The sequence below is a fragment of the Episyrphus balteatus genome, chromosome 2 (genome assembly GCF_945859705.1).
Source record: "Episyrphus balteatus chromosome 2, idEpiBalt1.1, whole genome shotgun sequence".
Taxonomy (NCBI): domain Eukaryota; kingdom Metazoa; phylum Arthropoda; class Insecta; order Diptera; family Syrphidae; genus Episyrphus; species Episyrphus balteatus.
Window position 1 is genome coordinate 84365430 of NC_079135.1, and position 17100 is coordinate 84382529.

At 31.5% G+C, this 17100-nt stretch overlaps 2 protein-coding genes across 3 annotated transcripts in view; one reads left to right on the forward strand and one right to left on the reverse strand.

The window, feature by feature from the left end:
* LOC129911006 (uncharacterized protein DDB_G0283357) overlaps positions 1-17100 on the forward strand; it is a 171932-nt gene that overhangs the window by 62999 nt on the left and 91833 nt on the right. For both annotated transcript variants that reach the window (XM_055988647.1, XM_055988646.1), the window contains exon 2: positions 3402-3535. In XM_055988647.1, the coding sequence (XP_055844622.1) occupies positions 3404-3535 (132 nt within the window). In that variant the 5' untranslated portion in view covers positions 3402-3403. The remainder of the gene's footprint in view (positions 1-3401; positions 3536-17100) is intronic.
* Positions 1515-2696, reverse strand: LOC129911013 (uncharacterized). Its single transcript, XM_055988655.1, has 2 exons — positions 2274-2696; positions 1515-2210 (listed from the first exon to the last, which is right to left on the reverse strand). Exons 1-2 carry the CDS (start codon positions 2688-2690, stop codon positions 2076-2078), a joined length of 552 nt encoding a protein of 183 aa, XP_055844630.1. The 5' UTR covers positions 2691-2696; the 3' UTR covers positions 1515-2075.

Consider the following 17100-nt stretch of genomic DNA (forward strand, 5'->3'; position numbering starts at 1 on the left):
ATCACCCAAGAATTCATTTTTTTTTTATATAACAACCTATAATAAATGTTATACCACCTTAAAGCTTATTGTTTCAGCTCAAAATATATATATCAATAATGTCTATTAGGCCTCTCCAAAAAGAGCTAGAATTTTTTGAACTCGATCAATTTTCATCGAAAAAAGCAAAAAAAAACATTTAATTTTATGTTCTCACGCAATTGAATCAATTTTTTTTAGACAACCTATAAAAAATTTTATAACATGTAAAAGCTTATAGTTTCAACTTTCATATGACGTTTCAATCTTATTTCTGCGATGCCTAGAAAAAAAGTTAGAATCTTTTAAAGCCAAATTCCAAACTGAGATTACGGTACTTCCCACACTGGTGGCTGTTCATGACCAACAGATCTCCATAGGTATTTAACAAGTTTTTTAATTTATCATTGTGTAGCTTTATTTTTAATTTTGAATTAAAATTTTTGCCGCACTGCTAAAAATTTCAAGTGGAACGTTAGAAAATGGCTTCACTTTTTAGTGGTGGCTGCCATGGTTCATCGATTTATAAGACAAAAAAAAAAAAAATTTCAATTGTTTTTTTTTCTACCCAGTTTTCTCATGGCCAGTTATGAGGTGTCTTTTATTTTGTTAAGTTTTTCCATTTTTGAAAATATCAAAAAAAAATTTAAGCTAGACTTAAACACCAACATGTACATTTTTTTTAAATATTTTATTCTAATCAATATATTTTTTTAAAAAAATTTTAAAATCAAAGTTTTATAGATTTTAAAATTATCTTCTACCTTCACGTTAAACTTTATCGATTAGAACGCTATTTATGACATACAGGATACAGTATACAAAATCCTTTTTCTCACCTCCACTTCTTTTTTTCCCTATACCACTCCACTTCAATCCATCTGTCTAGAAGTCTTGTCACTTCCAACAACTTTGAGTCAACTTGACTACGGTTTTCATGAAGACAAAGTGCATTTTCATTTTAACCGTTTTGATTTTGCAAACATTAATGGTTAAGGGTATTTAGGGCCATTTGCTGATACGATACTTAAGAGTTTATGTTTGACATAAACCCTTAGGTACCACATATTGGTTTGCACCAAACCTAAACCTAAACATAAACTTCGATAAGTAGAACATTATTTATGTCTACGAAAAAGTAATACATAAAATATTTAGGTTTGACATAAGGGATTGAAGCGTTTTGAAAAATTATTTTTGAATATTTGGAAATATTGAATAAATAAAAAAGGTTTTACAAGAAATCAAAAGAAAACGTAAATAAAAATGGATTTTGAAATTCTGGATGTGTTTGACGATGACATGGAAATCCTTGAAGTGATAGAAATTGGCATTCCTCGTCAAATATATGAGAGAAATGAATATTTTTCTTCATTTGATGAGCTTTCTTTTTACAAAAGATTCCGCTTAACAAAAGAAATAACCATTATGGTTTTGGAAAATCACTGTTGAAGGGCAAAATAAAACGCATATTTATTTAAAAAGAGATTGTTTTTTTAATAATTCATACACAGAAACAATAAAATCTTTAAAAACAACAAACATACAAAATTAAAATTCAGAAAATCCCTATGTACATACATACAAACATTTGTATGGACAAAATAAAAACATGCATAAAGGTAGGTTCTGCGACTATTTATTGTTTAGTTTTGGCTGATCTCATCAAAATAAACTTCAATTTCCTTTAAAACATTTTGGGCATCCTTGGCGGTGCAGCTTTCTTTTTTAATCTTTTTTAAAAGTTCAGTCTTAATTTGAATATCTAGCTCCATGGATTTTTTCTTCAACTCATGCTCGATATTTCGTTGGTACTTGTTGTCAAAGGCTTCTTCTTTCAGAGTATCGTACTGCAACTTGGCAAGTTCTATTTTAATTCTTGATAGTTCAGTATACTGCTCTGTTATTTTAGTGTTTGGTACACTTGAAGCAACGGGTCTTCTTCTAGACATCCAAGGTGTATTTGTCTCTTGGTCAATGCTTTCAAAAGATTTTTTAAAACCTTTTGACATAATCACTTTTGGTGTTTTTTCTTTTTCAACATCCTCACCGGAAATTCATTCATTAGCCTCACTTAATTTGGGATCACAAGTTGATTGTACTGGGGGTTTCAGTTTGGGATTAATACCTTTTTTTAACATAGACGGTTTATAACTGCTCCAGTCGTTGTTTTGGTTTGGGTTGTTATCAATCTAAAATCAAATTATGTTGTCTTTTATCAATAAGAAAATTAATTAAATTCCATTTTAAATTACATTTTCATTTCGTTCATTGGATTGGCTATCTCCATCAAACTCGTTCTCCAAACCATGAACCGTTTTTGGATTCATAATGGAGATAGCAAGTTCGAAATTTGGGTCCGTTGGTTTGAACTGCTTTCCACCTCCAGTTTGCAAACATGAAAATTTTTCTTGAGCAGCTTCCTTCCTGGTTTCCCCTTTGTAGTTTGCATAGAACCGTTTAAGTGATTCGCCACTTCTATAGCAGGAAGCTCCGGATTGACTGTTGAAATTTGTTTCGATACGTAGCCAAGCACTTTCTTTATCCTTCCAAGTTGCAGCATCAGTTTTTTTATTTTCTATTACTCCTCTTTCTTCATACACACAATGAAGGAGCAATGATTTTTCACTCGATGAAAAGTTAGGATTTCTTTTTTTAATTTTTTGCGACATTTTTTCTCAAAAACACAATAAAACAAAAAAATTCACCGATTAGTTTTCTTGCAAAAATTTTAAATTTGACATATCGCATTTTTCAAAGTGAACTTAGATGTATTTCAAATCTCTTTTTTTAGCTATGATCGACATAAATTTTTACGTGCAACACAAATAGATTTGTGTATAACATAAAAGTTATGTGGAACCTGGCTATTAACTGGATTTATGTTTCGAATCAGCAAACGGGCCTTAGTCACTTTGGTTCTTCATTGTAGCTCATATTTGTTAGTGCCTCAAATTTATATATTTCTCATATGAATATCAATAAATATTCATATTTTATGAGCATAAATATTGATATGTTTTTCTTAATAAATCAATTTTTTTATTTACGAATTCATTTGATGATGAATGATACTTTCTCTCAGGGTGCTAAGGCTTAACATTCAACATTCTAAAAATTGTAAATTCATTGAAAATTAATGGCGGTATTTTAAATTAATGTATTAAAAGATTGAATGAAATTCTATTTTCTGCTGTTAAAATGATTACCTTACATTGTACCTCTCCGAATCGTGACGTCCTGATATTACCTCGTTTCTCATATATTTATAACTTGTTATTATACACTTAAGTACTAGCTCTACTCAAATAACAATCAAAAATACAAACAACAACAATTTTTGAGTTAATCAACTTCAACTTTGTATATATTTAATCTTCCAGAAATGGAAACGAAATTGGATTCCCGTCAAGGACAATTCCCGGCGTCTTTTCCAGACACTTTCAAAGACTTTTTTGCAATGATGAACGAAGATGAGGACCATTTAGATCTGTTTTCTAATTTGCTCGAGGATAAGGTATGTACCTAAACCTAAACCCACTTTATATTTAATACCTTTATCACTTATATCTACCTTATCCCTACTCCAACACTCATAAGCTTATAGTCCGCAATTTATTTATTATGTTTAATTTATTCAGAAACTTGAGACATCTTCTTTTAACAGCTTCAATCTTAAAGATAAGTGATTTTTTCTCTTGTGGATGGAGCTAAATTGCTAGTACATGGTAGAATTTTGACAAATATTGTGTTGATTTAAATTTGAGACATCTTGATTTCTTGAGGCAAATAATATTAAAATAAACTTTTATATTAATTTCTACAAAGAGAAATAGATAAATTAGATTCAAATAAATTATTATCAAAAATTCTTATAGGTCTGTATCTGTCTAGATCCGGTGATTATAATACCTATGAATATTTTTGAAAAAAAAAAAACCGTTAGGTGTGTAGTAAATTTGTCACTTTTCGATAGCAGCTACAGTTTATGAGGATTGATGAAGACTTTTCGCAATTTGTTTTAAGAGAGAGATAATTTAAAAATCAGTACAAATTTCAAGCCTGTTTTTGAATACCTATTTTCACTGGATTAACAGCAGAAATTTCATTTCATTAACCAAGTTTAAGGACATTTTTTGTTGATAGTTTGCAGTTAAAATCGCTAAATATGTACATATTTTATTTCACACATAACAAAGGTATTATTTCATTCATTTTCAATTCAAGAATGAAGAAAGAGAAATAGCATCGAAACGAGTGTGTGCAGAGGTGTATACGTACTTTTTTTTCATTCGTTATAATTGCCCCAGAATTATACGAAATGGATGCGTGAAAAAATAATCTCAATCCCGATTGTGTATAAGGCCTTGAGTACCATATAATGACTTTACTGATTTTTTAACATGAATGAATTTAATGAATTATATTCTGATTATAAAACCATGTTTTGATTTCAAAAATCTTACCAATATTTTCAATACGAAGAGGTTTTTATTACGAAATTGTTGTCTCCATATTATCAAGACTTAAAACAGCTTTTTACCAACTTTTTATTTGTGATTGAAATTAAGGTCATTTAAATTTTTTTTTTTTTTCAAATCCAAAAATTAAAATTAAATCAAAATTACAAAAATGTACATTTACAGAAAAATTTCATGGTAATCGAATTTTTGTTAAGACTTTGGAAAAGTTTTATATATTTTTATGCACAACTTTTCCATTCCTTTTTTTGATAAAAGTTGTCAAACGTATACGTTTTCTCTCAATCACCCTCTTTTGATAGATAATAATGCTTCAATTGATTTTTCGTTTTATACTTTTTTCAACTTTTACCCTTTGAAAACTTGTAAAGCACTGGTCTCTTCTGCCTTAAAGCTATTTTAACTCCCAATTATTTGAGTATACAACTGCCTCCGTAGGTTCGACATTCTTGTTTATGATCTTCAGCAGGACCCAGATTCTATAAAAACGGAACGAAAACGATAATTTGTTTTTAAAAAACGAAAGACAATGTGCAACAAATGCATCTACATAATATAAAGCAAACCGTTCGTGGATCTTAAATCATTATTGTTCCTTATCTAACTTGAAAAACTCCTTCTAACCGAATTTCAAAAATTTAGGACAGATCATCTTTTTTTAAAAGGAACTACACGTCGACGAGCTGTTCTTATCTAAGACCGTGCGTCGCGTTGTGTCGCGTTGTGCCCGCTTTCTTTAATTGGCACAGCAACTTATTGAGTGGAACCAATTTTCCGAAACCCTTGAGCAACGTCTGCGGTAGGTACTTTCTCCTGTAACTTGCCATATCAGTACAGATTCCGAATAACGTATAATATTGACGAAAGTAGGCATGTAGGAAAAAGGCAACCTTTGGTGCATAAACAAAAAATACCAAGACTGGAAACTCGGCGGTCAACTGACGTTTGCCTACAAGCTGCGAGGTGTGGTGAATGTCGTGAACCTATCGTTGTGTTCGTGTCAAATGTGTGGTGAATGTCGTGAATCTATAAATGTGTGCGTGTTAACGTCATTTACCAACGTGGTGGCTTTCACATATATTCACAGACAGCAATGTACACAAAAGGGTTTTGGGGGGAAAGACGTACGAAATTTTCCAGTCTTGGTATTTTTTGTTTATGCTTTGGTGCATTAAATTATTAGTTCTCCACATTGGCCGCTATCTCGATATCTTTCATTACTCGCCCCAGGATATACGGCTTCAGCTGCTTTTACAACTTGGTGAATCACTTATCGGCTGCGTTACATCAAACACTGATAAATTCGGTTTGAATTTTGACAGTGTTACGTTTGATACTCGATTGTGAAATATTACTGTAGTATAATTAATATTATTATGAATTGTTAATAAGCTCGGATGAGAAGTGTACAAACTAATTGATATTAATGATCATTAACTCTGTTCACTGTATGTTAAAGAATAACTGAATTCCCGCTTATCATCCGATCTTATATACATAACATAGAATAACTGAAATAGTTCACCAATTGTATTATACTTAGACATTAATAAAACTGAAGTCAAAGAGTAAGCTTGTGTTTCATTTTTTGGAGACAGAACATTTTGGCGACGAGGAATTAAAAAATTAAAATCTTTGTTAAAAGTAAAAGTACATAAAAAAGGGTTAGTGAAAACCCGCGTGTAAATTTAAGAAAAAAACTAATTAAAATGAAGTTAATTGGAAATGTGGAGCCATATGAACATGGTGATAGTTTTAGAGACTACGAAAATCGTTTAAACAATTTTTTTTCATTGAACAATATCGCAGAAAGTGATAAAAATAGTCTTTTTATTGGAATTATGGGTAAATCGATGTACGAATTGCTGGCAAAGTTGACTTATCCGGTATCACCATGCGAAAAATCTTTTCAACAGAATATAACTCTGTTTCGCACTCAGTTCGCACCAAAGCCAAATAAGCGCTCTGAAAGATTCAAGTTCCATAATGTCGTTCAGCAGCATGGTGAGTCCATAAGCGAATATATCTTGAGGCTCAAAGCATCAGCACAGGATTGTTGCTTTGGAGATTTCATGGATGTCAATCAAGATTATAACCGAGTAATGTCCACGCTGCCCATTTTTTCCACGCCAATGGTGCCGTCCACCACGAGTACTACCATCGCTGGTACAACCACTACAGCCACCACCACCACCACCACCACCACGGCTTCTATTAGCTCACCGTCACAGGCAAGTTTTTCGTCTTCAGTCGATTCCAAAATTGGAATATATAAATTGAAAATCCTGGATGAACAATTGTCCGATCGTTTCATTGTGGGATTGAAACACGAGAAGATTCAACAAGCCTTACTCGAAAACGATAACCTAACCTTCGACCAGTATTGTGAAAAAGCCCTCACTATCGAGTCGTCAGAAAGAGCATCAAGTTCAGTACAAGTGTCAAGAACCACCAATGCTGTTTATCCATCAAGTCAGTCTAAAAGTCAAAATCAAGCATTGAACAAGTCATCGTACAGTCCAAAGTCCAATTACCATCGTGCAGGTGCACAAAGTAATCATCAGTCAAAGTCAAATAATCAGTCAAAGTCAAATCGTCAGCAAAGTCAATGTCACCGTTGTGGACGAGCGGCACATAAAGATTGCCCAGCAGTCAACTGGGAATGTTTTCTGTGCAACCGAAAGGGTCACATTTCACGCATGTGTCCCAATAAAAAATCAACGGTCCATGTTATTGGAGATGGGAGTTCAATAAACCAGTCTGAACTTTGCGATGTCGTCATCAATGGGAAACCAGTTCTGATGGAGATCGACACTGGGGCAACGTCATCAGTAATGTCGGAAGACCAATATAAGTTATGTTTCGCAGATTATACATTAGTTAAAAATAAGTCTAATTTAGTATCAGTTACAGGTGGGGAACTAGATGAGCTTGGAACAATGGACTGTGAAGTAAGTTTTGCTGGTAACATAGTTGGTCTTTCAATTGTTGTTGTAAGAGGAAGTCGTCCAAAGATAAGTTTAATGGGTCGTCCATGGATTGATGCCATATTTCCCAAGTGGAGGGACGCTTTTAAAGTCGAACAAGATGTTTTCAGTGTTACGTCGAAGGATGAAATCGTAGGCTATTGATTATGTCATTTAGAAAGGAACTAAGACGTTCACGGGTTTTTATTTCAGGAATCGATCAATGGGTTATAAGAGAAGATAAAACCGCGGAGTGCTATTAAATGAGAGGGTGGAAACTGAAGATAGGGGTGTAAAAGCCCCCTTTTTGGTTATTTCAATATATCTCGTAAACCGAGCAAAATTTTAATATATTGCGCTCAAAACTTTTTGTAGAGAATTGAATTTCCTATTAGAATAATGTTTTTAAAAAATTGAAAAAAAAAATTTCCATACCAAAATAGTCGAAACAATCATAAAAAAAATATCAAAAAAATCGATTTTTTGAGTTTTTTTGCTTTTTTAGTTGTACATTTTTTTTGGGTTGAGATAGACATAAACATTGCTCCAAAGAAAAAAAGAAGATTAAATTTCCTGCAAAATGCTGTACTCAATAAATTTTTTCATTGAAAATTAACCTAAGTATGGCCATTTTAATCTATCTTTTTTTCGCATTTTTAATTTTACTCAAGTAAAACAGAAACATTTGAGGGGAAAGTACGATAACTTAAGCACCAAGAACTGATAATGAGATTTTGTAGAGGGGTTAAATACAATCATTGTTTACTATGGGAGGGGGGGTCTATGTCCCCCCGTTTTGGCGGGAGGGGCAATTTTCTAAAAAAAATACTTAAAATAAAAAAAAATTATTAAAAAACAACGGCAACACTTACAGTTTTGATTGATACTTTTTTCAAAAGCTAGAATTATAAACTTAATATTTATTTTAAAATGAAGTTATTTCAATCAATTGTTTTTGAAATACAAGATTTCAAAGTCAAAACTTGTGAAAAAAAGTTTAAAAAGCACATTGAGTACAATTTTCACAAAGACTGTGGACTTCAATACGAAATTGATCGACAAAATAAACTGCCTTAATTGATTTCTTATCAAATCATGAAAATCATAATGTTCCTATGCCTTCTACTTTTGGAGAAAATTGAAAAATAGACTAAATACTTTCACTATCGGAATCACGCGTTTATTTCAAAAACAATTGATTAAAATAACTTCATTTTAAAATTAATATTAAGTTTATAATTCTAGCTTTTGAAAAAAGTATCAATCAAAACTGTAAGTGTTACCGTTGTTTTTTAATAATTTTTTTTTATTTAAAGTATTTTTTTTAGAAAATTGCCCCTCCCGCCAAAACGGGGGGACATAGACCCCCCCTCCCATAGTAAACAATGATTGTATTTAACCCCTCTACAAAATCTCATTATCAGTTCTTGGTGCTTAAGTTATCGTACTTTCCCCTCAAATGTTTCTGTTTTACTTGAGTAAAATTAAAAATGCGAAAAAAAGATAGATTAAAATGGCCATACTTAGGTTAATTTTCAATGAAAAAATTTATTGAGTACAGCATTTTGCAGGAAATTTAATCTTCTTTTTTTCTTTGGAGCAATGTTTATGTCTATCTCAACCCAAAAAAAATGTACAACTAAAAAAGCAAAAAAACTCAAAAAATCGATTTTTTTGATATTTTTTTTATGATTGTTTCGACTATTTTGGTATGGAAATTTTTTTTTTCAATTTTTTAAAAACATTATTCTAATAGGAAATTCAATTCTCTACAAAAAGTTTTGAGCGCAATATATTAAAATTTTGCTCGGTTTACGAGATATATTGAAATAACCAAAAAGGGGGCTTTTACACCCCTATCTTCAGTTTCCACCCTCTCATTTAATAGCACTCCGCGGTTTTATCTTCCCTTATAAACCATTGATCGATTCCTGCAATAAAAAACCGTGAACGTCTTAGTTCCTTATTGCCCTGTTTTTTTTCGACATAATCAATAGCCTATCGTAAGTGAAATCAAAAGTAGATTCCCAAATATAGTTGAAACCACATTAAATTCTCCGATAGTCGGGTTTGAAGCTGATATTGTTTTGAAACCAGATGTTGTGCCAATTTTTCATGCACCGTATAGTGTACCGTTTAAGTTGAGAGATAAAGTCAACGAAGAGTTGAACCGTCTGGTTGAAGAAGGTATTTTAGAAAAAATTAGCGTCAGTCGGTGGGCCAGTCCTATCGTTATAGTTCCTAAAAAAGATGACTCGATTCGGATCTGTGTGGACTGTAAAGTCACAATTAATAAGTGCATAGAGACAATGTATTACCCATTACAAAAATTGCAGGAAATTTTTGCTCAAATTTCAGGATGTAAATATTTTTGTGTTATTGATCTTAAAGGTGCATACATGCAGTTGTCAGTGAATGAAGAATCAAGAAAGATTCTAGTTATAAACACGTTTAATGGTCTCTATGTTTTTAATCGTTTAGTTTTTGGAGTGAGTAGTGCTCCCGGTATTTTTCAATCCGTTATGGACCGAATTCTGTTGGGTCTTTCAAAAGTGTTGTGTTACATTGATGACATCATTATTGGTGGTGTTAATCTAATAGAATGTAAACAACAACTTTTTGAAGTTCTTAAACGTCTGTCAAAGCACAATGTACCTACGTATAAATTTACAAAAATGCAAGTTTTTACAAGAATCTGTAGATTTTCTCGGCCATACATTATCTGAAGGGGGGTTAAGTCCTGAGAAAGAAAAAGTCAGGGCAATATTAGAAGCTCCACCGCCAACAAATTTACAACAATTGGAATCATTTCTAGGGTTGCTTAATTTTTATCACCAGTTTTTGCCTAACATTTCGACGGAATGTTTTGTTTTAAACAATTTAAAAAAGAAAGGTGAAGCGTTTACATGGTCATCAAAATGTGAGAAGGCATTCCAAAAATGTAAACAACTCTTAGTGAATACTAGAGTGCTAGAGTTATATGACCCACAAAAAGAAATAATTCTTTCAACAGATGCAAGTCCAGTTGGCGTTGGTGCGATCTTAGCTCATGTTGTGGACGGAGCTGAGAAACCCGTTTTCTATGCTTCATGCACATTGAGCCCGTCGGAGCAAAATTATTCTCAGCTCCATAGAGAGGGATTAGCTGTTATTTTTGCCATTAATAAGTTTCACACATTTATATACGGTCATCGATTTACGTTGTGTACTGATAACATGGCAATTAAAGAGATATTCAGTCCAACAAAGAGTAATTCTGCTGTAGCTTTCGCAAGACTCCAGCGTTGGTCGATAATCCTATCGCAATATCAATATAAAGTTATGTATAAGAGAGGTGCAAATATGGCGCACGTGGATTTTTTATCCAGGCATCCAATTAATGTTGAGTCAGGTGTAGAACATATACCAATAAATTTTTTTGGATCAGACCAGTTAGTTGATTTTGAATTAGTTAAAAAAGAAACAAAAGCTGACGAAACTTTGAACTCAATTTTTAAATACTTGAGCACTGGTTGGCCAAAAAACATTAATCCCGAGTTTCGTTCATACTTTTTGAACAAAAATGCGTTGTGCATAGATGATGAGTGTGTTTTTTATCATCATCGTCTGGTTATTCCGGAAAGTTTACGGTGTAAAGTTTTAAATGTGCTGCATGAGGGTCATACTGGCATGGTGCGTATGAAGATGCTTGCAAGATCATATGTGTGGTGGGTAGGTATAGACAAAGCAATCGAAGGGTTTGCAAGGGATTGTAAAATTTGTCAGGCAACTCAAAATGTGCCTACTGAAAAATGTGACACCATATGGCCTATCGTTCATCAGGCATTCCATCGCATTCATCTTGATTTTTTTCATTTAAAGGGAAAAACTTGTTTAATATTAGTGGATGCGTTTAGTAAGTTTTTCATAGTAAAGGAAATGAAATCTACAACATTAATGTCATTACTTAATGTTTTAAAAGAAGTTTTTGTTATTTTTGGATACCCTTGTTGTATTGTAACAGACAATGGTCCCCCATTTAGCGCTCATCTATTCAAACAATATTGTAAAGCTAATAAAATTGATTACAAACCGACTCCCCCATATCATAGTCAAAGCAATGGGCTCGCAGAACGTGGAGTTCAAACTACAAAATCTGCTTTACAAAAGATGTTGCTTGAAAAACAGTCTAGTTCTGACTTAAACGCTTTTATTTTTGAATTTTTAATGGTGTACAATAACACCCCATCTACGGTTACCAGCAAAACACCTTCAGAGTTGATTTTTTCATATAAACCTTTGCATAAGTTAGATTATGTTAATCCAAAAATTAAAAAGTCAGAAACGAATAATTTGAAAAATATTAAAGTAAACAATCAAATTAAAACTAGTAGCGTTGCTATTAAAAATGAAAATGATTATTGTCATAAATTTTCAGTGGGAGAAGAGGTTATGTATAGATCAGAATTAAAACATTTTGTGAAATGGGTACCAGCAGTAGTCAAAAAAGTTATAAGTAAATTAACATATTTAGTTGAATTGAACACGAAAATTAGATATGTTCATCAAAATCAGCTAAGGAAGAAATCTTCTGGCTCTGATGTTTCCTTAACAAGTTATAGTGGTGATAACATGTTGAATTTACAAAATGCTTCTGATACTCATTTAGGAAAATTAAAAGCTGATTGTGATCCAATTTGTAAAAATAATGAATTAGTACATAATCCAATAAAGGAAGAAAAAGAAGAAGTTCTTAATAAATCATTGCCATTAGCTCAAAGAAAGGGCATAAGAAATGTTAAGAGACCAAAATCTTATTATTATAAATAATGTTATGCTACATATCGTCCCGTTTCTGCTTGAACCTCGTAAGTACATTTTTTTTAAAGATTTAATTTTCTGTTAAACATTGCTCTAAAACTTACAGAAACAATAGTTACAAAGGTTTAAATGTAGAAACAACTTAATCAATATGTCTTAAACATAACTTGATTTCCCTTTGTTCAATTCATATTTTTAACTTTGAGAAAAATGTATATTTATTTTAAGAACTGAACAAAATTTGCCGTGTAGATACGTGCTTCAGGCAGAAACGGGACGATATTATCTTATTGAGTATTGTATTGTTAATCAAAATATACTAGTGGGGAGAGTGTAGTATAATTAATATTATTATGAATTGTTAATAAGCTCGGATGAGAAGTGTACAAACTAATTGATATTAATGATCATTAACTCTGTTCACTGTATGTTAAAGAATAACTGAATTCCCGCTTATCATCCGATCTTATATACATAACATAGAATAACTGAAATAGTTCACCAATTGTATTATACTTAGACATTAATAAAACTGAAGTCAAAGAGTAAGCTTGTGTTTCATTTTTTGGAGACAGAACAATTACCATTTTAATAATATCTCTCTTGTTTAGGGTCAGCTGCTGGGATAGACCAGGGTCATACTTTCCCCATACAAATTTGTATGGGAAATTTTTAACTCATACATAAAATTTTTTTTCTCTCGAGTTAAATCATATCTTTTTTTTTATGTTTGATAATTCTGGTTGGAAAACAGTTACTTTAAAAGGTCATATTCAAAATTTCCCGTAAATTTTGTTTTTATATTTTTTTCGGTTTTTGAAATTATTAGCTGTTTTCGTAGTTTTTGCTTTTACGTTTTATTTTATTATTCTTAAAGTACACCTGCTATCACACAATTTCTGATGCAGTTTTATTGGTTTTTAATTCTTTTCAAATACTGCATTCAAAAATCTGTGTATAAATCAAAAATTTTAATTTAGCTAGAATTATAAACTTAATATTAATTTTAAAATGAAGTTATTTTAATCTATTGTTTTTGAAATACCCGATTTCAAAGTAAAAACTTGAGAAAAAAAAATTTTAAAAGCACATTGAGTACAATTTTCACAAAGACTGTGGACTTCAATTCGAAATTGACCTACAAAGTAAACTGCCTTAATTGATTTCTTATCAAATCATGAAAATCATAATGTTCCTATGCCTTCTACTTTTTGAGAAAATTGAAAAATAGACAAAATACTTTCTTTATCGGAATCACTCGTTTATTTCAAAAACAATTGATTAAAATAACTTCATTTTAAAATTAATATTAAGTTTATAATTCTAGCTTTTGAAAAAAGTTTCAATCAAAACTGTAAGTGTTGTTGTTGTTTTTTAATAAGTTTTTTTTATTTTAAGTATTTTTTTTAAAGAAAATTGCCCCTCCCACCAAAACGAGGGGACATAGACCCCCCCTTCCATAGTAAACAATGATTGTATTTAACCCCTCTACAAAATCTCATAATCAGTTCTTGGTGCTTAAGTTATCGTACTTCCCCTCAAATGTTTCTGTTTTACTTGAGTAAAACTAAAAATGCGAAAAAAAAGATAGATTAAAATGGCCATACTTCGGTTAATTTTCAATGAAAAAATGTAGTGAGTACAGCATTTTGAAGGAAATTTAATCTTCTTATTTTCTTTCGAGCAATGTTTATGTCTATCTCAACCAAAAAAAAATGTACAACTAAAAAATCAAAAAAACTCAAAAAATCGATTTTTTTTGATTTTTTTTTTATGATTGTTTCGACTATTTTGGTATGAAAATTTTTTTTTGCAATTTTTTAAAAACATTATTCCAATAGGAAATTTAATTCTCTACAAAACGTTTTATGTGCAATATATCAAAATTTTGCTTGGTTTACGAGGTATATTGAAAAAACCAAAAAGGGGGCTTGTGCACCCCTATCTTCAGTTTCCACCCTCTCATTTAATAGCACTCCGCGGTTTTATCTTCTCTTATAACCTACTGAACGATTCCTGCAATAAAAACCCGTGAGCGTCTTAGTTCCTTTCTAAACTACATAATCAATAGCCTAATAGAAATATTTAGGTAATTCAAGAATTTAGAGATACATAGAAACATCTACATAAATCAAGACTCCTATAAAGATTTTTATTTGGCTTAAATCTATCTACTGTTTAATTATATGATTTCTATACACAAACTTTTATTTACCAACTTCAGTCAATATTTAACCTCAAATTATGAATGCAATGATTTTTTTTCATTCAATATTTGTAAATCCTAGTTTTCTAAACATTTATATTTGTTTATTTACCTCCAAGTGCTTTTATAGAATCAAAGATAAATCTATGCGTATACATATTAAATAACCTCTTTAACTACGCAATGAAGTTCAAAAACAAGGAGCAATCCTTGTTATAAGTCCTTTTAGTCTATATCTCACGAGCGCTATAGAAAACAATGTTTTTTCATGAATAAATAACGATGTTTAAGGATATTAGTATTAAAACGTCCAATTTATTTGTGTTGGCAGCTGCTGTCAACATTTGATAGCCTATTTTTATCCAGTTTTCACCCTTGGTATTATGTTTACGCAGCTTATCCTTAATCTTAACACATTCTACCCACTTTAAGCTTACAACAGTGTCAAGTATTTTTTTTTTTCTTTATTTTTTTTGTTTTTCATTTCCAAATAGGCACAAAACGTGCATCCGGTAGAGAATATAAACGTTTTGACGATATTATATTCTCCTCTCTTAAAATGCCTATGCCATACAACTTTGTTGCTACTTCTGCTGCTGTAGCAGCATGCTGCTGCTGCTCCAGCTTAAAATGAAACTCACATTGAATGAAGGGAGTAAAAAAAAAAAAAGTGCATCCTGGCAGTGGCCGTTCATATATATGAGTGGTTGGCTTTTCAAATATTTACACAGCCTAGAATGAACTTCTAAAACATACACCAGAGAAGAGATTCATTCCCGTTTGGTCGTTTGGTACGACGAGGAAGGTCCTTTGGTTTCTTTTCAATCTCAGCAATAGCTTTTCGTTGTAGGATCAAACATGGTCGACCTATATTTAGACAAGTAGTAGTATGTTGAAGCTATAAAAAAAAGGGGAAATATGCCATTGGGGTGGTTTAAAAAATAATGTACTTGTGTTTGAATTAAAGAGACTTCAAAATTAATGTTTTTGTTTTTTTCTTTTAATTTAAGTTGGTACTTAATTGTCTCGTTAGTTGAAATTGTGGTATAATTTAAACTTATTTACTATTTGGTTAAGTATTTTTTAAGTAAGATGGTAATTTTAATATCGGTAACAGTTTAAGAGTTCAAAAAATACATTTATGATGCAATTGAGTAGTTGTTGTTCTTAATTTTTTGAAGGTGTACAAATTTTTGAAACAAAATTAGCTCCACTTTCCATATAACAAAAATGGAAATACTTGTTTTTTTTCTAAATAAATGTTGTAAATAAGGCCCTGCTTTGGAAATATTTTTTTAAACCGTTATAAACAGTACGTACTACAGAACCGTTTTTTGGGTTTCAGACTTGTTCACAATAGACTTACATGACTGATTTCAAAGAAAAATTTTGAACAGAAACTTTTTTTTTTCAATTTCAAATTTTTATTTTTAAAAATCAATTTTTTAAGACTTTTATGAATTTTAATTTAAATCATGATTATGTAAAACGTTTGAAAATAAAAAAAAAACATGACCCTTTAACTCTGTTCAAAATTTAGGACACTAGCTATTTTGTGGGACCATTTTCGTGGCTGGTTTTTCCTAAAAGTTTCTTTCAAATAGAAAAAAAGTAAGCTATTGTATGTGTTTCAAATTTTGCTTCTATAATGATCCAGTAAAGCTTTTTGTCATGATTAATTGTACTTGAAAAATTTTTATGCAATATCGAAGAGTACCTATAACACTCCGAAAAAATATTCTTCTCAAGAGGAAATAGTATTGTTCGTTCCTATAAAAGGCGTAAATTTTGATCTGTATTATTTAAGCTTTGAATGCCTCTTTGCAAGGGTGATTCCGGTACCATTTTTATAACTTTCAGTGGAGACAAATCAGGGATCAACAATAAAAAACCAAAAGTTTTGAGATTTTTCTTTCAAGTGACTGTATTTTCTTAATCAATGATCGTATAGTGGAGTAACTAAAGGGCAACAGTCTTATCAGGTAGGGAATTAGTAGAGTAATTTAGGTAAATGTGGTACACTTGGGTAATGTGGTATAGGCAGGTTTCTCAAAAACTAAACATGCCTTTACTTTAATCTTTAAACCAGTAGGTTAAGTGACAGAGAAAAAAGAAGCAGGCGTGTTTAAATGTCAAATATGTCAAATCAACTGGACGAAATATTGAAAATTCAAAATTAGATGCAGTTTTGTGTTTTTCGGCGGGATTTGATTTTTTCGAAATAAAGTATTTAGTTGTTTAAATGATATAATTGTTAGTTAAATGAGGCATTTTCCATGAGACATTTACCGTGGGACATTTGCCGTGAGCCATTTCTTGTGAGACATTTCCCGTGAAACATTTTCCGTGAGACTTATCCCGTGAGACATGTAGCATGAGACATGTTCCATGAGACATTTACCGTGGGACATTTCCCATGAGACATTTACCGTTTGACATTTGCCGTGAGACATTAACCTTGAGACAGTTGCCGTGAGACATGTCCCATGAGTACATTTCCCGTGAGACATTTACCGTGGGACATTTGCCGTGAGACATTTACCGTGAGACATTTGCCCTGAGACATTTCCCGTAAGACATTTGCCGTGAGACATTTACCGTGAGACATTTGCCGTGAGACATGTCCCAT